This window comes from Bombina bombina, chromosome 8 (genome assembly GCF_027579735.1).
Source record: "Bombina bombina isolate aBomBom1 chromosome 8, aBomBom1.pri, whole genome shotgun sequence".
Lineage (NCBI taxonomy): Eukaryota > Metazoa > Chordata > Amphibia > Anura > Bombinatoridae > Bombina > Bombina bombina.
Genome location: NC_069506.1, coordinates 292573416 through 292596123, shown reverse-complemented (window position 1 = coordinate 292596123; position 22708 = coordinate 292573416). Strand labels below are relative to the sequence as shown.

General features: G+C 38.5%; 1 protein-coding gene across 1 annotated transcript in view; it reads left to right on the top strand.

The window, feature by feature from the left end:
- The window catches only part of MTHFR (methylenetetrahydrofolate reductase), a 109480-nt gene that overhangs the window by 66155 nt on the left and 20617 nt on the right, over positions 1-22708 (top strand). Inside the window, exons 8-10 of the mRNA XM_053691465.1 lie at positions 14882-15062; positions 16395-16577; positions 19964-20065. Of these exons, the coding sequence (XP_053547440.1) occupies positions 14882-15062; positions 16395-16577; positions 19964-20065 (466 nt within the window). The remainder of the gene's footprint in view (positions 1-14881; positions 15063-16394; positions 16578-19963; positions 20066-22708) is intronic.

Here is a 22708-nt window from a genome sequence, read left to right as displayed (position 1 = left end):
ATTATGTATTTTTTTTTGTTTTGTTTTTTTGCAAAGTGCTGTTTTAAAGTGAAAAGTCAAATATGCAGTATTGACTGGCTCTCAGCCCCCTAACCTTTCCCAGTCTGCAAAGCTGTTTTCTGAATGACATTCTTATGAGCAATGCAACTTTTTTATTACTACATTTCTATGCTAAATCAAAAGAAAAGGAAACAAATTTATTCAAGAGACATTTTACAATTATTATTTTTTGTCTGCAGCTAATATGCAATCCAATTTTCAACTGCTGCAATATATTGTAAAACTTTAACAATTGCTTTATTCTCCAGTTAATCAACACAATGCGACTGAATTGGTTCTTTAGTGTTACTGCCTAATTTAAAATTGAATTTTATTTTAAAATAACCTGCAGAAAATGTTTCCATTAAAAAAATATCTCATCGCAGAATGTGTAAAAAAAGTTCTGCCTCTGGGGCTTACCTGATAAATGTCTTTCTTTCCGGATATGGTGAGTCCACGGCTTGAGTAATTACTGTTGGGAATATCTCTCCTGGCCAGCAGGAGGAGGCATTGAGCACCACAGTTAAACTGCTAAGTATCATTCCCTTACCCACAACCCCCAGTCATTGGACCGAAGGAAAATGGAGAAAAAGGAGTATCAAATTTGTAAAGTTTGCAAAAAAGTATGTAGAGGAGACCAAATTGCAGCCTTGCAAATTTGTTCCACAGAAGCTTCATTTTTGAAAGCCCAAGAAGAGGAAACTGCTCTTGTGGAATGAGCCATAATTATCTCAGGAGGCTGCTGTCCAGTAGTCTTATATGCCAAACGAATTATACTTCATAACCAAAAATAAAGAGTAGTAGCAGTAGCTTTCTGACCTTTACGTTTCCCAGAGAAACAAAGAGGGCAGAGGACTTGCGAAAATCCTTAGGGCTAAATTTATCAAAGCCATTCTCCTTTAATTCCGTTCAAAATAGCTCATACAAACTGATCGTCATATTCATCAAAGCACTCTGCGCCTATAATTGCGCAAATCTGAAGTAAAGTTCTTTGCACTCGGCGTAATTTAACAGCATGACCTACAAATACGCCCAGTTTCTTATTTATCATTGCTTTGCGCCGATAGGGAACTGCAATTTCGGCTTCAATTGCGTGTTGTATATTTCGCCACGCAGACTGAGGCGAACACCATTATAATGCAGTACTTTATACTTTTAACTAATTTTTCAAAGGCGCAGCGCCATGAAGAGACTGTTATTGCCAGAAATTTGCGCTTCCACTGGTGCATATGGGTACCAACAGTTATCGATATTTTAATATATTTATTTTTTGCGATCTTCAATTATCAACATATATAAAAAACAGCACAGAAACATTATATAATATAAATATAAGCTAAATATTAACTTAAAAACACTTTTTTAATAATCAAAACATGGTGGCGTAAATATTTATAGGGATGTACTATGATAAATAGGGAGAAAATGCCGTTTCCGACAGGCAAAATTTATCATTATTACGCCACCTGCTCGCCTGCACAAAGTTACCTCTATTTTTATGATAAATTCAGGCGCACATGTGCGCTTCTCCGGAGGCGAGCTGGGGCGCAGTTACAGGCGAAGCACATACAGAGTTCGCCTAGCCTTTGATAAATCTAGCCCTAAGTCTCCTGTAAGTAGAATTTTTAAGAGCACGTACAGCATCCAAATTGTGTTACAAACGTTCTTTGGAAGAAGAATTAGGACACAGAGAGGGAACAACAATTTCCTGATTGATATTTCTATTAGAAACTACCTTAGGAAGGAAACCTAACTTAGTACGAGGAACGGCCTTATTGGCATGAAAAAGATGAGGGGAATCGCACTGCAGAGCTGAGATTTCTGAGACTCTTTAAGCAGAAGAGATAGCAACAAGAAACAAAACCTTCCAAGATAACAACTTAATGTCTATGGAATGCAACAGCTCAAACGGAGCCAGCTTTAAAACTTTAAGAACAAAGTTAAGGCTCCAAGGAAGAGCAACAGACTTTAGAGATGGAGTGTTGTAGCCAAGCGCTAAGATAATCCCTAAGCTGTACACATAAACAGGGCCTAACCAACCCCCAAAGAAAACAAATAGCGAAATAAATGAGTACAGCGCCAACAGAGGCTAAGGAATATATATATATATATATATATATATATATATATATATATATATATATATAACACTAAGAGACTAGGAGTGTTGTGGTATCTCCTATAAGTAAGGTATTAACCAAATGGTTCTAAAAATGATTTAATTGACACAGAGTAAAAGTGACAGAGTTAAAAAATGCCAAGGAGTTAGTTACAGATCCTTACATTAAAAACTTAAGAGTACAATGATAAAAAAAAGAGTACAATGAAACTAACAGTAAAAATCATGGATCCATGAAAAACAGTAGTGAAATAAAAATGATAAAAATCAAAGTAGAAATGTGATAATACAATGTGTGGTGAATAAGTGAGTAGGATGTATAGAGTGGTATTAACCAATTGACAAACAATATACATACACATCAATAACAAATATAAAATATCACAATTGTGAGTACTAATGGCACTGCAGTGCATAAAAATGAATCAAAACGGTGAAAAATTGTGTATGTGTGTGTATATATATATATATATATATATATATATATATATATATATATATATATATATATATATATATATATATATATATATATATATATATATATATATATATATACATACATACATACATACATACATACATACATACATACATACATACATACATACATACATACATACATACATACATACATACATACATACATATATATATATATACACAGGTGGCCCTCGGTTTACAACGGTTCAATTTACACCGTTTCAGAATAACAACCTTTTTTTTCAGTCATGTGACTGCTATTGAAAAGCATTGAGAAGCAGTGCATTTATTAAAATAGCCAGTAGGTGGAGCTGTCCACTTGTGTTGCAGAAAAGATATGCAAGCCAAGCAAACTAAAATTAGTCAGTTTAACCAGACCTGAGCTATCGAGCAGCTTGCAAAGGAACAAGATCTTCCTGTCTATAAATCAGTCCAGATTGGAATGCATAGAAATAACTGTTTGCAGAAAAATGCACGTAAAGTCTGTGTAGTGCGATTATTTTATTAGGTTTTTAATGCTGTTTGGCAAATGTTTTTGTTCATTTAACTTAGTTTAATTATATATTATGTGTTGAGTGATTATTTTATTAGGTTTATAATGCTGTTTAGAATTTAAAGTCCTCATTTCAAAGCTTTAAAAATAATGTCTTAGGTGTTACTTATGCCAATTTTGAGAGGGGCCTGGAACCTAACTCCCTCACTTCCCATTGACTTACATTATAAACTGGGTTTCAATTTACAATGGTTTCGATTTACAACCATTCCTTCTGGAACCTAACCCCGGCGTAAACTGAGGGCTACCTGTATATATATATATATATATATGTGTATATGTGTGTGTGTGAAAAAATATGATGAAAAATGGAATGAAGTAGCACAATGAAGTGAAATAAATCAAAAATAAAATAAGTGAAAAAATCCAATGAAAAAATAAAAGTACAAAATGATGTTCAACAAATGTTAGTGATGATCAAAAAATGAAGTGAAATGTGATTTGTAATCCAAATGAATAAAGAACAGTAAAGTCACAAAAAAGAACCTTGAATCCTGATGCTGGGGGTTCCCAGGCGAATCCTGACAGCGGTCAGCTACTAATCCAAGTCCTAAAAACATCCCTGTAAACAAAGTAAAAACTTAGCGTAATATATGCTTAAAACAGTAAAAACTTTGAAGCGGTGCTTACCAGTGGGTCTACGCGTTTCGGCCCTCAATAGGCCTTTATCAAGACTCACTTATTCACCACACATTGTATTATCACATTTCTACTTTGATTTTTATCATTATTTCTATTTCGCTACTGTTTTTCATGGATCCATGATTTTTACTGTTAGTTTCATTGTACTCTTAAGTTTTTAATGTAAGGATCTGTAACTACCTCCCTGGCATTTTTTAACTCTGCCACTTTTACTCTTTGTCAATTAAACCATTTTTAGAACCATTTGGTTAATACCTTATAGGAGATACCACAACACTCCTAGTCTCTTAGTGTTTATTTATATATATATATATATATATATATATTCCTTAGCCTCTGTTGGCGCTGTACTCATTATTTATTTCGCTAAGAGCAACAGACTTTGACAGGCCTGATTTTGACCAAGGCCTGACAAAAAGATTGCACATCTGGCACATCCGCCAAACGTTTATGTAGTAAAACTGATAAAGCAGAAATATGACCCTTCAGGGTACTGACTGACAATCCATTCTCCAGGCCTTCCTGAAGAAAAGATAAAATTCTAGGAATTCTAATTCTACTCCAAGAGTAACCCTTGGATTCACAGCAATAAAGATATTTACACCATATCTTATGGTAAATCATTTTAGTAACAGGCTTGCAAGCCTTCTGAATCATGGTCTCAATGTCCGAAAAACCACGCATAGACAGAATTAAGTGTTTAATCTCCTAGCAGTCCGCTTTAGAGAAACGGGATTTGGATAAAGGAAGGGACCCTAAATCAGGAGGTCCTTCCTCAGAGGTAGTTTCCAAGGTGGGAGAGATGACATCTCCACTAGGTCTGCAAACCAGATCCTGCGAGGCCACGCAGGGGCTATTAGAATCATAGACGCCCTCTCCTGTTTGATACGAGCAATGACTTGTGGAAGGAGAGCAAATGGAGGAAACTGGTATGCCAACCTGAAAACCCAAGGAACCGCCAGGAGGTAGGAGGCAACAGCAATTCCACGAGAATTAATCGCTGCCAGAAGAGCCCCCAGAACCTTTGAAAAAATTCTGGGAGCCGTGGCTAGACCAAATGGAAGGGTCACGGACTGGAAATGTTTGTCCAGAAAGGCAAATCTCAGGAATCTGTGATGCTCCCTGTGAATAGGAACATGAAGATATGCATCCTTTAGGTCTATGGTTGTCATGAACTGACCCTCTTGTACTAAAGGAAGAATAGAGCGTTTAGTCTCCATCTTTAAGGATGGAACTTTGAGAAACTTGTTTAGACACTTCAAGTCTAGAATGGGATGGAAAGTTTCCTCTTTTTTGGGAACCACAGATAGGTTGGAGTAGAACGCGAGACCCTGTTCCTGCACTGGAACTATCAATTCCAGGGAGGAAAGATTTTGTATACATTTCAAGAACGCCTCTCTCTTTATCTGATCTGCAGATAATCTTGAGAGATGGAATCTGCCTCTGGAAGGAAAAGTCTTGAATTCCAATTTGTAACCCTGGGATACTATGTCCACAGTCCAGGGATCTGGGACATCTCATATCCAGGCTTGAGAGAACTGAGAAAGTCTGTCCCCCACCTGATCCGATCCCGGATCGGGGGCAAACCCTTCATGCTGATTTAGAATCAGCTGCGGGTTTCTTTGATTGTTTCCCCTTGTTCCAATACTGATTAAGTTTCCAAGAAGACTTGGATAGTTCCTGCTTGGAAGGGGAAGGCTTTCCTCTGAAGTTACGAAAGGAACGAAAATTACTCTGACATCCTTTAGGCCTTATATTGAGATAGAAAATACTCTTTTTCCACCCGTAATATCAGAGATTATTTCTGCCAAACCGTGTCCAAACAAGATTTTGCCCTTGTAAAGAATCGCCAGAAGCTTGACTTTAGAGGAAACGTTTGCAGACCAGGATTTCAACCATAACACCCTGCGGGCTAGGACAGCAAAACTAGAAGTTTTAACTCCTAGTCTAACAACCTGTAAAATGGCATCTGCAATAAATGAGTAGGCCAACTTAAGAGCTTTAATCCTATCTTGAATTTCATCCAAGGAAGTCTCTACTTGAAGAGAAACAGACAAGGCGTCTAACCAATAAGATGCCGCACTAGTCACAGTGGCAATACACACCGCAGGTTGCCATTGGAGACCTTGATGAACATAAATCTTTTACAAATAAGCCTCCAGCTTCTTGTCCATCGGATCCTTAAAAGAGCAGCTATCCTCAATAGGAATAGTGGTTCTCTTAGTGGAAATGGCCCCTTTAACTTTGGGTACAGTATACCAAGGGTCTTTAATGGAGTCCTCGACAGCAAACATTTTCTTAACAATGGGAGATGGGGAAAAATACACCCCTGGTTTCTCCCATTCCTGTGAGATGATAATCTCCCTAGCACTGTCCGGCACAGGAAAAACCTCTGAATTAGAAGGTTCATCAAAGAATATATTAAAGGGATGGTAAGGTCAGAAATTTTGTCTTCCTTAATTAAAAAAAATGAGAGTAAATAAAAACTGTGTAAATACCTTGCGCTGCGCTTTCTTTCTGGTTCAGCAGCTATCCCATTCTGAAAATTATGCAAATTTCCAAACCCAGCATGAGGCTAATTTGCATTAGCCAATCACGGTGGGCAACCTATGTTCTCCATTTACTTCTGTTCTGGGTACATTGTGTAAAGCCAACACATGCGCTGTGGATTCCATTGATTCAACGCATGCGCATTCTAATTATTTTGCGATTTCCTACTTAAGTGTTTTTATGGTCATGTGACCGCAGTCATTCTATTTAAGCTGACAGATGCACATCATCATCTCAGGCGATCAACGGAATACTCATTAACTACCTTTTTTGTTAACCTTTGTTAATAAATACAAAGGTACAGCGCAATGAGATTCTAAGAAGACAGGTCAAAAAACTTAAATTGTTTTGCGCATGCTTGAGAACAAGGAGAATAATGCGCAGGAGTCTAAATATTTAAATCACGGAAGATCATTTTATGCTAAAAGGATTGCATTCAAGACTGCCCTTTCTAGTGGAATGGTTATTGTGACGTCAGTATTGAAAATAAGAATTCTGTTTAAGTTTATCGGATCTTCGTTTTGAATAAACAGTAAGTGTAATGTATCAAGATTATTATGTTTGATCGATTACATTAAAAAAAAAGGAATGTGGAGCATACTTTACCAATCCTTTAAAGGGACACTGAACCCAAATATTTTCTTTCGTGATTCAGATAAAGCATGCAATTTTAAGCAACTTTCTAATTTACTCCTATTATCATTTTTTCTTCATTCTCTTGGTATCTTTATTTGAAATGCAAGAATGTAAGTTTAGATGCCTGCCCATTTATGGTGAACAACCTGGGTTGTTCTTGCTGATTGATGGATAAATTCATCCACCAATAAAAAAGTGCTGTCCAGAGTCCTCAAACAAAAAAGCTTAGATGCCTTATTTTTCAAATAAAGATAGCAATAGAACGAAGACAAAATGATAATAGGAGTAAATTTCAAAGTTGCTTAAAATTGCATGCTCTATCTGAATCACAAAAGAAAGAATTTGGGTTCAGTGTCCCTTTATGTTTACTAGATTTCTTAGGAGTGACGACAGGGGTATCTGAGTCATCTAAAGTAGCTAAAACCTCCTTTAACAATACACAAAGGTGTTCAAGCTTAAATCTGAAGGATACCACATCAGTCTCAGAAGAAAAAATTATACTGTCCGAATCTGAGATTTCACCTTCAGAAAGTCTCAATGTATATTCCTCATCAGACTTATGAGAAAGGGCAACTTGGGAAGCAGAACTGAGGACAGGCACCTTACTTTCTGAATTTCTAGATTTCCTCTTGCGTTTTCCCTGTAATCTGGAAATGGCAGCTAATGTCGCAGATAACGCTGAAGATAACTGGGCAGCAATTTTTTGCGTTTGAAATAAACTCCACTAGGAGTTATAGAGGCACCGCATGTGAGGCCATTGAGGCTTGGGATGTAGCAAGAGAAAGCTGAGGTATTATTTTAACAGCATCATCCTGAGAGACATTAGGCTCAAAAACTGTACCTTTTTTATTTTGCAGGTTTTTTTTGACGCATGAAGAACAAAATTGCATAGGAGCTGCAATTTGTGCATCTAAACATAATAATCATGAATTCATGAGAGCAGGCTCTTGCTCCATATCAGACATGTTGTGAAACAGTAAATAAACTTGTACAGATACGTTTCAAAGATTGTAATATTCAATTAAAATAAGCCAAGGAAAAAATACTTTAAATTTTATACCAAATTTGGATCGATCCCCAACTAAAATTATGTGAGAAAAGTTAAGAAAAACATTTAATAAACCTCAAATAAACTTCTAAAATACCCCTCAGGCAACCCCACACCTCAATTACTGAGGTGCCTTACTGCTACCAATTAAGACCGGATCACCCAGAAATGGAGAAAACCAACTTTTCCCTCAGAAACGTTATGCAGTAAAGCCGGTCATGTGACAGCAACTGCCAAGCTCAAATTACTGCTGCGACACAGATGCACCACTTCCTTGTACACTGAGTACTAGAAATATCCGGGGGGTTTCAAACCTGACAGTTTAAAATGTTGCATCATTTTATTTTAAAGCAAAGGGGAAATGAATAAACTGCTGAAATAGAAAATTCAGCCTTTCAGTTTACACTTGTAAATATGTCAGAAAATAAAGCCTAATAAAAACATGTACCCTTTCTTTTTAAAGAGTTTAAATGTTAGTCTCACACCTTCTACAGTGCCTGCTTCATGCCCCAGTGTAACCCATACAACAGGATTATCTATGTCCTAATAAAAAAAAAAGCAGTGTCTTTTAATTTGTTAAGTGCATGGTCTGCCCAACTGGAAGAAAAATCGCTTACCTGCTTCACTGTCCGGCATGTAGACAGTTACAAGGTATGAGAAGACAGTTCTTCAAAGACCTTTGAAAAAGAAAGAACAGAGTAGCCAACTCTGGCTTTCTAAACTAGGGCAGCAACTCTTTACAAGTTCCTAACTGCTTTAAAGCTACCACTACCTGACTGAATGACGTGGAATACGGCTATACCACAAAACTTGCTTGTAGATATGACGAGTCCACGGATTTCATCCTTACTTATGGGATATCGCCTCCTGGTCAGCAGGAGGAGGCAAAGAGCACCACAGCAGAGCTGTATATATAGCTCCTCCCTTCCCTCCCACCCCAGTCATTCTCTTTGCCTGTGTTAGTGATAGGAAGAGGCAGAGTGAGGTGTGTGTTATAGTTTCTTCAATCAAGAGTTTATTATTTTTAATGTAGTACCGCAGTGTGCTACTTTGTTCTGGGGTTTAGCCTAGACCAAATCGGTCTCTTCAGTGGAAAAAGAGAAGCATTTGGTGGATTCAAAGCAATGGGAACTTGTCGGATATAATTCTCACTGCATCTCCCATAGATGTATGCTGCCCTGCTTCTAAAAGTCTGAGGGAGTATAGCTCAGTACTTTTTGTTTCCACAGGCCAATGTGAAGAGGAGAAAAGAACTTCACAAGCTGGGTGAGATGCCTTACTGCCAGGCAGACGTCTAAGGTAAGTGCTAATCTTTATTTTCTGGAGTTATACAGGTTTAGTATGCACACAGAAAAGACTTGGCACTATGTTTGTAACATATCCCTGGGATGAGGGTACTTTTTCAATGGCAGTTCTGTGACTCAGAAGCCGCACATATAGTCCTTCTGGTTTACTCCCAGCGGCTTATAACTACTTGCACAGCCGGCAGAGAGGGTTATCCTATTTCACTACTTCAGTGTTATATAGGATTCTCGTGAGGGTAAATGAGGTGTTGCATATCCCTGTGTCTTACGCTTGTGCTGAAATGCCGACAGGAGGGTGCTCCTATTTAGTCAATACTGTTGGCTATTACTGTTCCGTTGTTTTTATTATGATAACAATGGGAACTGACTGGGGAATTGGAAATATACAGGACTTTTGTATCTCTAACGATGCCCCTGCTCACTTCGGCTTATTTTTTCTCAGCCGACAGGGAATTTTATGCGTCTCATTTCTGGTGTAAGTTTCCGCCTAGGAGTGTTTAACTTAGGTGTTTTCACTTAGGAGATGGCATCTGGCAGGGGAGTTGTGCCTTTTCAGCGTGTATTACTTTAGTGCTGATTAGGACTCCCGGCAGCTCCATTTTGTTTTGTTTTTTTGCATAGTTTGCCATGCAGGAGATTGAGCTCGATACGCCCACGATGGGCGGAGCTTTGTTACGCGCCATTGTGCGTGCGCTGTTTGTCTCCTCATTGACGGCTCCATTTTTCTCCTTCACATCACATACGCTCACGATGGGCAGAGCGTTGTTGGTGCCATGTGTGCTCGCTTTATTTAGCTCTTTGCTGCTAGCGGATCGCAGGGTGCCTCCTCGGCTGTGTTTCACAAAACAAATATAGCGGTCATTCGCGCCGTCTAGAGAATTTTCTTGAGTGAAGGTGTCATCTCCTCTGTCACGTTAGGCAGAACGGTGCCACAAGTGATCACGAGTTCCACATAAAGTTAGGCATGCTGGTCCCTCCTGTAGGAATTAATCGGAGGTGCAGCTGCTATCTGGATAACGTGAAAAGTTGATCTGTATTGTTAATTACACAACTGTCCCATACATTTTGGCCTTTATATGAAAGGGACATTCTCAGTTGGTACTGTTCCCCATAGGTTGTGTGAAATAGTTTTCAGTATTGGTTGCTATAAATAGCATTCTGTCTATGACAATATTTTATACAGGTCTTGCCTCTAATGCTTTTAAACGAATTAAACATGCTGTTGCAAAGTTTTCTTTACTGTTTATTCATCCTTTTTGAAGTTGGATGGTACAACAGATATCCAGTGGATCATAGACATAAAGATGAGTCTCTTTCAGATTTAAAGAGACAGTACTGCTTTTGTTCTATGTACAGTGTATATATGATTTCAGCTGGTTTTTTTGTTGATTCCTCCTTTATTGAAATAAACTTTTGTTAACCTAAGTTTTTTTCTACTCAGTGGGTGTCCTTTTACTGGCACCTTGCCTACATCCTAAGATTGGCAGGTACCTAAATTTACATGTAAATTGCTGAAGCTATATGATGCAATATTGCACGCGACCTTCATTTGCTTTTGTACAATAACGTAAATAATGTCTTTTTACAGTTCAAGGGACAGTAAGTGTCATTTTTATTGGGACATTACTGCTGTTTCTTTGGTGTGTATCATCTTTTGTGACTTTGGATGGAACAGCAGCACACTACAATGGAGTTTCCTTTAAGATGTAAAGGAATTAAACCTCTTAGCTGTTTCAGTTATGAAATTTCTGATATTTCCTTGCAGATTACCAAGTCGGCGGCTAAGAGTTCGGGTTTTCCGTCTTAGCACGCAGTGCCTTATGGTTGAATTCTTGATCTGTGGATGTGTCAACTAAGCCTAAGCTTTTGGCTATTCCTTCCAAGGGGAGGACCCTGTTCGGGCCTGACTTGAAGGAAATCATTTCTGACATTACGGGAGGTAAGGGTCACCTCCTCCCTCAAGATACTCACAAAGGGGACGGCAGAGTAATTTTCGTTCCTTACGAAATTTCAAGGGAGTCACCTCTTCCACTAAGCAGGAAGGGATTTATTCAAAGTCCACATGGAGACCCAACCAGTCTTGGATCAAGGGTAGACAACCCAAGAAGCCTACTGCCGCTACCAGGACAGCATGAAGGGGCGGCCCCCGATCCGGGACCGAATCTAGTAGGGGGTAGAGTTTCTCTTTTTGTCCAGGCTTGGATAAGAGACTTCAGGATCCCTGGACACTAGAAATCGTGTTTCAAGGGTATCAGTTGGAGTTCAAGAGTTCCTTTCCCAGATGAAGGTTTCTTCTTTCATGATTGTCTGTAGACCAGATAAAAGAGAGGCGTTCTTACGCTGTGTGAGAGACCTCTCCTCCATGGGAGTAATTTGCCCCGTTCCAATATAGGAACAGGGCAGGGATTTTACTCAAATCTCTTTGTAGTTCCCAAAAAAGAGGGAACGTTCCGAACCAATTTAGATCTTAAAAGTTTCAACAAGTTCCTCAGAGTTCCATCCTTCAAGATGGGGATTATTCGGACAATTCTTCCATTGATCCAGGAGGGTCAATATATGACTACCGTGGATTTAAAGGATGCATATCTTCATATTCCTATCCACAAAGATCATCATAAGTTTCCTGAGGTTTGCCTTCTGGACAAACATTTTTAGTTTGTGGCTCTTCCTTTTGGTCTGGCCACGGCACCCAGATTCTTCACAAAGGTTCTGGGGTCTCTGCTAGCGGTTCTTAGGCCGCAGGGCATTGCAGTGTCGTCTTGACTGGACGATATTCGGATCCAGGCGTCTTATCAGCTGACAAAGTCCAATTCTCGGCCATCAGTGGCTCAGTGCATGGAAGCAATTGGATTGATGGTGGCTGCAATGGACATCATTCCGTTTGCTCGTTTTCCTCTGTCCTCTACAACTGCGCATGCTCAGACAATGGAATGGCGATTATGCAAATTTGTCTCCTCAAATAGATCTGGATCAGGAGACAAGGGACTCTCTTCTTTGGTGTTTGTCGCCAGATCATCTGTCCCAAGGGACGTGCTTCCGCAGACCCTCATGGGTGATAGTGACAACGGACGCCAGCCTGATAGGATGGGGTGCAGTCTGGAACTCCCTGAAGGCTCAGGGAGTGGGGACTCGGTCGGAGTCTCTTCTTCCCATCAATATTCTGGAGTTGAGAGCAATATTCAAAGCGTTTCAGGCGTGGCCTCAGTTGGCCTCAGCCAAATTCATCAGATTCCAGTCGGACAACATCACGACTGTAGCTTACATCATTCATCAGGGAGGAACAAGGAGTTCCTTAGCGATGACAGAAGTATCCAAGATAATTCAGTGGGCGGAGGCTCACTCTTGTTATCTGTCAGCAATTTACATCCCAGGAGTGGACAGCTGGGAGGCAGATTTTTGAGCAGATAGTCGTTTAATCCGTGGGAACTCAATCCGGAGGTTTTTGCCAACCTAATTCTCAGATGGGGCAGGCCGGAGCTGGATCTTATGGCTTCTCGTCAGAATGCCAAGCTTCCGAGATATGGATCCAGGTCCCGGGATCCTCAGACCGAACTGATAGATGCTTTGGCAATGCCTTGGTCGTTCAGCCTAGCTTATGTGTTCCCTCAGTTTGCTCTCCTTCCTACGGGGGATTGCTCGAGTCAAACAGGAGAGGGCTTCAGCGATCATCATCGCTCCTGCGTGGCCTCGCAGGACTTGGTATGCCGATCTGGTGGACATGTCATCTCTGCCACCGTGGAAGCTTCCATTGAGGCAGGACCTTCTCGTTCAGGGACCCTTCCATCATCCAAATCTAATTTCTCTGCAGCTGACTGCTTGGAGATTGAACGCTTGATTTTATCTAAGCGAGAGTTTTCTGTTTCGGTCATCGATACCTTGATTCAGGCACGTAAGCCTGTTACTAGGAAAATTTACCATAAGATATGGCGTAAATATCTTTATTGGTGTGAATCCAAGGGCTACTCATGGAGTAGGGTTAGGATTCCTAGGATTTTATCTTTTCTCCAAGAAGGATTGGAGAAAGGGTTATCAGCAAGTTCCTTAAAGGGACAGATTCCTGCTTTGTCTATTTTGTTACACAAGCGTCTGGTAGATGTTACAGATGTAAATTTTTTTTGTCAGGCTCTGACTAGAATCAGGCCTATGTTTAGACCAATTGCTCCTCCTTGGAGTTTGAATTTAGTTCTTAATTTTCTTCAAGGGGTTCCGTTTGAACCTATGCATTCCATAGATATTAAGTTGTTATCTTTGAAAGTTTTAGTTTTGGTTACTATTTCTTCTGCTCGCAGAGTTTCTGAGCTTTCGGCATTACAATGTGATTCTCCTTACCTTATTTTTCATTCCGATAAGGTGGTGTTACGTACCAAACCTGGTTTTCTTGCTAAGGTTGTTTCCAACAAAAATATTTATCAGGAAATTATTGTTCCTTCATTGTGTCCTAATCATTCTTCTAGGAAGGAGCATCTGTTACATAATTTGGACGTAGTCCATGCCCTGAAGTTTTACTTGCAGGCGACTAAGTAATTTCGTCAATCTAAATTATTTGTTGTCTTTTCTGGGAAACGTAGGGGTCAGAAAGCTATGGCTACCTCCCTTTCTTTTTGGCTGAAGAGTATCATCCGTTTTGCATATGAGACTACTGGACAGCAGCCTCCTGAACGAATTACGGCTCATTCCACTAGGGCTGTGGCTTCCTCATGGGCAATTTAAAAATGATGCTTCTGTTGCACAGATTTGCAAGGCTGCAACTTGGTCGTTTCTTCACACTTTTTCCAAATTTTACAAATGTGTTACTTTTTCCTCGTCCAAGGCTGTTTTTGGGAAAGGTTCTTCAAGCAGTGGTGCCTTCCGTTTAGGTTCCTGCCTTGTCCCTACCTTTCAAAATCTGTGGACTCGTCATATCTTGTAAAAGAAAAGGAAATTTATGCTTACCTGATAAATTTGTTTCTTTTACGATATGACGAGTCCACGGCCCACCCTGTCATTTTTTTAAGACAGGTCTTTATTTTTGTTAAACTTCAGTCACCTCTGCACCTTGGCTTTTCCTTTCTCTTCCTAACTTCGGTCGAATGACTGGAATGGGGGAGGGAAGGGAGGAGCTATATATACAGCTCTGCTGTGGTGCTCTTTGCCTCCTCCTGCTGACCAGGAGGCGATATCCCATAAGTAAGGATGAAATCCGTGGACTCGTGATATCGTAAAAGAAACAAATTTATAAGGTAAGCATAAATTTCCTTTTTTCTTCAGACACCTAAACTTCACCTCCTCCATGCACCGAAGGCAAAGAGAATGACTGGGGGTTGTGGGTAAGGGAATGATACTTAGCAGTTTAACTGTGGTGCTCTTTGCCGCCTCCTGCTAGCTAGGAGAGATATTCCCAACAGTAATTACTCAAGCCGTGGACTCACCATATCTTGGGAAAGAAATTTGTTTGTTCATTCCCAGAGGCACCCACGGTTCAATAGCATTTAAATGTAATTTTTACTTTTTTATTTATTTAATAAAAGGGGCAACTCCTCCTCTCCAGCCTTCGGGGAACTGAAGGATTACTACTTGTTTTACTTGAAAAGCAAATCCCCTCAAAAGCAGTTACTGAAAATGTGGGGAGAGGAGCTCACCAGCGAAGAGAGCGTTTTTGAGGTGTTTATGAATTATATCTCTGGAGATCCCAACCGCAACGGTCATAAAGTAAGTTTTCATTCTAAGTACCTACACACTCACTGGGCACATTCATCTATATTCTATAATATAAACCTTAACATTGTAAATTTGTTCTCAGGTGCCAAAGTGTTACAAAATTAGCTGGAAGGCTTTTTTTATGCAAACATTCTCATAGGGTGTGTCACTAAGTTGCAGGAATGCCCATGGGTACAATTAATGCCCCCTCCCCCCACTACAAGCTGCACTGTACTATTTTTTTTTATATATATACCTTTACTACCACATCAGACCATAAACAAATGCACATAAATTAGGGGTTGAAAATTTGCCCAAAATGTTTACTAGAACACTATACATTTTTGAGTCACTATATATCATAAACTTTAATACACTTGTTAAGACTTTTTTGTTTTGGGGGGTGGGGGTTTAATAAAATAAATGTCTTCATCCAGACTCCTAACTTATAAATGAAAATAGGAGCATATTGTTTTATTTTAGTGTTTTGTTTATTTTATTTGTTGCATTATACAGTTATAAAGAAGAACACAAAATAACCAACATACGTTAGCCTATACGAAGCATAAAACTGCTAACGGTACATTAAATAAAATATGCAAAATAAACATTCCTCTATTTGTGCTATTGGCAAACTATTTCAGTATGCGAGTATGAGAACATTGCCAATATTGAGATACCTTTTATTCTTTGCTGCGGTTAAAAATGTGGAGGGAGTGGATTTTCTGCCTTTCAGGAAGCTCACTTCCCACCACTGTACAATGCATTCTGGGAATTAGAGTCCAGAATTGCAGTGGTACAATACTGAGATGGGAATTCCAGAATACCGTGCTGCTTCCTCTAAAATGGAGCTACATTCAGGGGAGTTAAAAGGAAGAAGAAAAACACCTTTTTTTTTTCCCTTCAGTTTGCACTCCAGGTGGAGAGGAACATTTTTTGTGAGACAGGAATATCTCATCAGTTTGCTAAAAAAATGTTATATATTATATATATTATTATTATATATAATATTTATGAATTTGTTTTGTTTGTTTTTTTCGGAGGTTATTCATGTTCTGTTTGTTTTTAAATAGTCACAGCCGCTAGTGGTCTTCAGCTCTTTGCGGAGCCAGATTTATTATTGTAAAAGTTCAACAAACTAAGATCTGGATTTACACTGATCTTTGTGTGTTGAACCTTCACAAGAATAAATCTAGCTCTGAAAAGTGCTGAGGCCACAAACAGCTGACACTTCTGCATTAGGATAGTAATGAAGCATCTGGATACGCACGTCTAAAGTGTTTGTGTCTACGTTGCCAATAAGACAAACTATTAGCATTTGACTGTCATTCTTTTTATATTTAGGTCACCTGTCTGCCATGGAACGATGACCCTCTGGCCCAGGAAACAAATCTACTGACGGAGAAGCTGCAGAAAGTGAATAAGAGGGGGATTCTGACAATTAACTCCCAGCCCAATGTAAACGGGAAACCGTCTACTGACCCAGTGGTGGGGTGGGGGCCCAGCAGAGGTTACGTGTTCCAAAAGGTATTTGTGTAACTGCATCAGCCATGTTAGATTTGTCATGTGTAGCAAACGCTTTCCCAGCTAACCGTATTAATTTAATTAAATTTAGTTTTTATTCTGTGAAAATTTGGTTAAATGGACAAATATATTAAATCTTGTTGAAAGTAAAAAAAGGAATTTAAATGGACAGTGGAATGTTTGCTGTTTAAAAGATAGATAATACCCTTACCTATTCCCCAGTTTTGCACAACCAACACAGTTATAATAATGCACGTTTTACCGCTGTGAATACCTTGTATCTAAGCCTCTACAGACTGCCCCCTTATTTCAGTTCTTTTGACACACGTGCATGAGCACAATGTTATCTATGAAACACATGAACTAATGCCCTCTAGTGGTGAAAAACTGTTAAAATGCATTTAAATTAGAGGCGGCGTTCAAGGTCTAAGAAATTAGCATTTGAACCACCTAGGTTTAGCTTTAACTAAGAATACCAAGAGAACAAAGCAAAATTGGTGATAAAAGTAAATTGGAAAGTTGTTAAAAATGACATGCTCTATCTGAATCATAATTTTTTTGTTGTTGTTTTTTTTTTAAACAACTTTCCAATTTACTTCTTTCATCAAATTTGCTTCATTCTCTTGATAACCTTTGCTAAAGGAGCTGTAATGCACTACTGTGAGCTAGCTGAGCACATCTAGTGAGCCAGTCACATGAGACAAATGTGTGCAGCATTAGTCACCAGCTAGCTCTCAGTACTGTAGGATATTTATAGGGTTGTACCCATACCATTTTTTTTTAAGACCGAGTACAAGTACCGATACTTTTTTTCAAATACTCACCGATACCAATTCAATTACCGATACTTTTTTTATGTCATGACAGTTTACCAAGCACAATACAGACTAATGATTTAAGATCGCTTCTTTATAATTATGAACTGTATCTCAAAAGACATTTTGAAATAATAAAACAGTTTTTAATAAAAAATAAAAAATATTACAATAAAATATATTAATAATAACAACAATAAATAACAGCTGAAGCAGCTGGGGCTGGAAAGCTACAATTTAAAGGGGTGATTACTGGACGCAATTGGGTTGTAGGGTGCTTATATAACTCCTCAATCTGACATTTGTACTTAATACAAAGTAATATAATTTAATTCTGAATATAATATTGGGGAAGGAGTATCCCAGTAATCCTCTTTGAGAAAAATTGGGGCATTTGCATTCTACTGACTCAACAGAAAATAGGGCTGGTCTTCATATTTTTCCAGGGCTGCTTTTTATTCCCAGTACAGCCCTGGCTATGGATGTTCCTCAGAGTACAGTATGTTTTGAGCACAATTGTGGAAGATGAGAACTAGCAATATAACAAGCAATCTAGCAATTAGAGTAATTTTTCAAAAGCAAGTTCGTATTAAGGAACAGAAGCATCTCTCATGTTCATCTAGAAGTCTGTTTCTGCTATCAGTAAGGACGTTTGACGCTAAGCTGAACAGTCTTTCACTTTTCACACTACTGCATGGGTCAGAAAGATATTTTTGGGCCATTAAATCTGTTTGTTAACTGCCCAGTACTTCAGGGGTTTGACTGAATGAGGTACAGTGATCTCTCCCAGGTAGACTTCCAGCTGTAAAGTAGTAGCTTTTGGAGCAGTGCTCTGACGTACAATAATACAAATAACAGCAATTTGTATTGGCAGAACAAAAGTGAACAATTTTTAGTTAAGTCTCCACTCCAGCTTAAAATGAAATGGGAACATGCAGTTTGAAAAACGCCACAAGATGGTGTATGGGTAGGAATTGGAGGTATCGGTTTAAGTATTGGTGCATTTGCATGAGTACAAGTACTCATGCAAATACTTGGTATTTAAAAAAAAAAAAAGGGGCCAACATGGCCTAGTATCGCCTAAACAAAAGAAAGTAACAGCACAAAGGATTGTGAATACTCACAAACATAAAGCACCCAAATTGGTGCTAGTAGAGCAGGCTGAAACTTCACAGTGGTCCAGCACACTGAATCCTTGGCGTAGAGATAGTCAGATATCCTCTGATGATCCAATGTTCAAATGCCTATGGATATATGAGAAAGCAAACCAACATGGTCCAATATCGTCAGGAAAAGGAGAAATCAACCCCAAATGATTGCACTTACTAGATGGTAAGCACCTGCTGGTGCAAATACAGCAAACTGGAACAAAATCGTCGCCCAGTAGACTACCACAGATCAATCCTCAGCATGACCAGGAACAGTAAAGGATTTTCACAGAGGGTGAAAAAACCACAAGAAGCAAGTGTATGAATAAAAAATTAAAAGGTCTTTATTAACACAGTGACGCGTTTCTCAGCCTACTCAGGGCTGTTTCCTCAGGCTCAGATAGCCTGGACCATGTTGGTTTGCTTTCTCATATATCCATAGGCATTTGAACATTGGATCATCAGAGGATATCTGACTGTCTCTACGCTAAGGATTCAGTGTGCTGGACCACTGTGAAGCTTCAGCCTGCTCTACTAGCACCAATTTGGGTGCTTTATGTTTGTGAGTATTCACAATCCTTTGTGCTGTTACTTTCTTTTGTTTAGGCGATACTAGGCCATGTTGGCGCCTCTGTTTTTTATTCTTTTTTAGATTCCTAATATCAGGATAGCCATCCTTTGACAGAGTGCAGCCTCAACGTCTGAATTACCAACATTTTGGATGAACAGATAATCACAGTCTGTCTTTTGACTTTATTTTATTTTCACAATTTTTTATATCATTTGTCACAATACTAATATTGACAATACAACTGTAGTTTTTAATATTGTTTTGTTATATAATTTTATGATTTTACTGTTACCTTGTTGTACATCTATTGTCTTATATTTGTGATAAGGTTGATAGCCTATTCCACTATAAGATCTTATATTCATCAGATATACTTACGTATATACTTTATATATTTTTCAAGTTGATACTGAGGAAGCACCCCCTAAGGGCGTGGTGTGTTATAGTCTCTACACACCACTCTCTATATAAATACTTGGTATCGGCACCGATACTAGTATCGGTATCGGTGCAACCCTAGATATTTACATATACTTTTTTTTTACAACTGATACCAAAATAATAAAGTACATTTGAAAATAGATGTGAATTTGAAAGTGTGTTCTCATTACATGCTCTGTCTGAATGATGCGTTTAAGTTTGACTTTCCTTTCCCTTTAAGGGTTATTATACATTTCCAGAAGTTCTAGATTGCACTTTTAGGTTTGATACAGTTTGACTATATACCTGAATACATTTATCATTGCCAGACCTTGTGTGACCCAAGCACTTGTGTTTGTTAATATCTTGTCTGAGGCTCTTGTCACATTTAAATTCACTTTGTAATAACATGCTGTAACTTCGCTCTCTTTTCAGGCATACTTGGAATTCTTTACGTCAAGTGAAACTGTAACTGCCCTCATCAAAGTGTTAAAGAAATACGAGCCTCGCGTTAATTATCATATAGTCAACGTACAGGTAACGCTCTCTCGCACACTCTCTCTCACACTCTCGCACACTCTCTCACACACACTCTCACTCACTATCTCTCTCGTTTGGATTGTAGTATTTGTTGTGTAGACCTCTGGGCATATTTTGCTGATTGTATCAGCAACTGATCCGATTCCAATGAATGTGGTTATGAAAGATACAGTTTAATCGCTGCACAGTGTAGTAGAAATGTTAAGGTTGCGGATGACCCAGACAACTGGGCTATAATTTTCAGTTTTGTTGGTTTTTCACACTAATACATTTTCTTTTTATCTGTCATCTTATATTCCAAAATCTAATGTACTTAAAGGGACACTCAAGTAAAAAATTCAACTTTTATGAGTCAGACCAGCAATTTTAAAAAAACTTTTCAGTTTACTTACATTAATAAAATGTGCACATAATTTTTATATTTATACTATACACTATATTTACACACTCCTACTAAGCATGTGCAAGAATTTACAGACTATACCTATATGCATTTGTGATTGGCTGATGGCTTTCACATGATACAGGGGAGTGGAAATAGAAATACATTTGAAATTTGTCAGAAAAAAAATCTACTTCTCATGTGAAGTTAAGACTAAGTGCTGTTGCATTGTCTTTTTAATATGTATTTGTTGATTATGCAGTGGAACTTTAAGTTTAATCAGTCTTGTTATTCAGGCAGAGGTCCTTCTGGTATAGTGCTACAATGCTGCAGGCTGGGAATAAACCGGATGCACAAGATTAACTCCTTTATAGTTGCTTATACAGTACATAGGACTAGTTTCATCAAAGGGCAAATAGTTTTTGGAGCAGCAGTCTAAATCACCCTGGAACAATCCCTGCTCTTATGTGATTGGTTGCAGGAGATCAGGTGGCTGTGCTGCATAATCATTTGCTTGAACAATGATAAATATGGATAGCAAGTTGCAATCTCAGGCAGACATGTTCCCTACCTGTAATCCTGGTCTTCTTTTAGGACAATAATCAATCCGCCCATAAGTCTAAGAATAACTAATATTTAGAGGTGCCCAGTATGCCAAAAAACTGTATACATACAAAGTTATAAACAAAGTATATACAATATTAATTGTTACTCCCCTTTAGTGTTAAAACCGCTGCCTTCCTATATGTTTTTACAGAAGCGCCTCCTGTAAAAACATGCATACATACAAAGTTACCTAATGTTTATTTTCTTATGTTAAAGGGACATGAAACCCCAGATTTTCTTTCATGATTTTTAGATACAACATACAATTTTCTTTCCAAAGACATGGAGTCCACAACGTCATTCCAATTACTAGTGGAATATTCAACTCCTGGCCAGCAGGAGGAGTCAAAGAGCACCCCAGCAAAGCTGTTAAGTGTAACTTCCCTTACCCATAATCCCCAGTCATTCTCTTTACCTCTGTCAATGAAGGTTGTGCGAAGTTGATGTCTGAAGATATATTAATCCTTTTATGGATACTCTTCCCTGCAAGCAAGGATTGGGGTCTAGCTGTGTCCATGTCAATCTCTTTAGTAAGAGCAGTGGTGGCTTTTAAGCAGTTAAAATGCGGTTAGGTAGCATTTGCTTTACTTTTAACATTTTGCTACCCCTTTGCAGAAAGCCAAAGTTAGTTACTCCTTTCTTTTTCTACAGGTCCATGACGGGGAGCAAAGTGCCTGTCACACCTACATAGTAGCATCTGTCCTGCAACTGGATCTCAGGTAAGTGTCTTATCCTTCTAGGTATGAAGGGCAGCAGCACTTAAGAGGTTAATCCTCTTTATGATCCAAATTGGGACATATAGTATATCCTTTTTAAGAAGGATACTTAGGACAGATTATGACAATGGGACATATATTTCCTTATGAATAAGGATACTTTATTTGGAGGACATAGTTATGGGTTAATTATTGAGATGTTATTTGGCTGGAGGGACTCAAATCTTTATTGAAAGATAAAGGTCAGAAGTGGTGTTTTTCATTACCGGAATACAGGGCACGTTTGTGTATTCTGACATATTTTGGAAGACAGTTTGAGAGACTTATTTTAATTAACGGTAAATATGTGAGCAGTTTAATTTTTGTGCTCTTTCTAGTGGCGCAGTTTTTCACTTCGCTCATGTGAGGCCCACACTTCCAGTTTTGCGGAGTGAGTTTACATTGCGCTGAGGTGTATCGCATTGCAGGGCTCTGTCAGATAAGTTTTAATATCCTTTTCCTCAACGGATCATTTTTTTTAAGCAAGAAGAAGATCTTTACAGAATAGTCTTGTTTTTGGTGAGGTGTCAATTCCTGTCCGGTAGGAGCTTCAGACAATCTTAAGAGGTTGCTTTCAAGAATTCTTTATTGTTTGCAAAAATTACAAATTCTAATATTTGTCATTTTTTTTTGTTTTTTTCAAATTTATTATCTGTTGAATCTGTAAAATAGATTCAGTTAGATCTATGTCTATTGATAAATTCTTACTATGTTTGGAGGCTCAAATTGTTTTGCCAATGCAATTTTGTTCCTCATGTTTATCTAAAACTTTAAAATTTAAAGACAAATTACTCCCTTCTGAGCCAAATGTCTCTCAGGATAATGCTGTGCGTGATATGCCTCAGCTTTTCTCCTCAAACGTCCCAAGCCTTAGTTGTTTCCCATACTGTGCCTTCT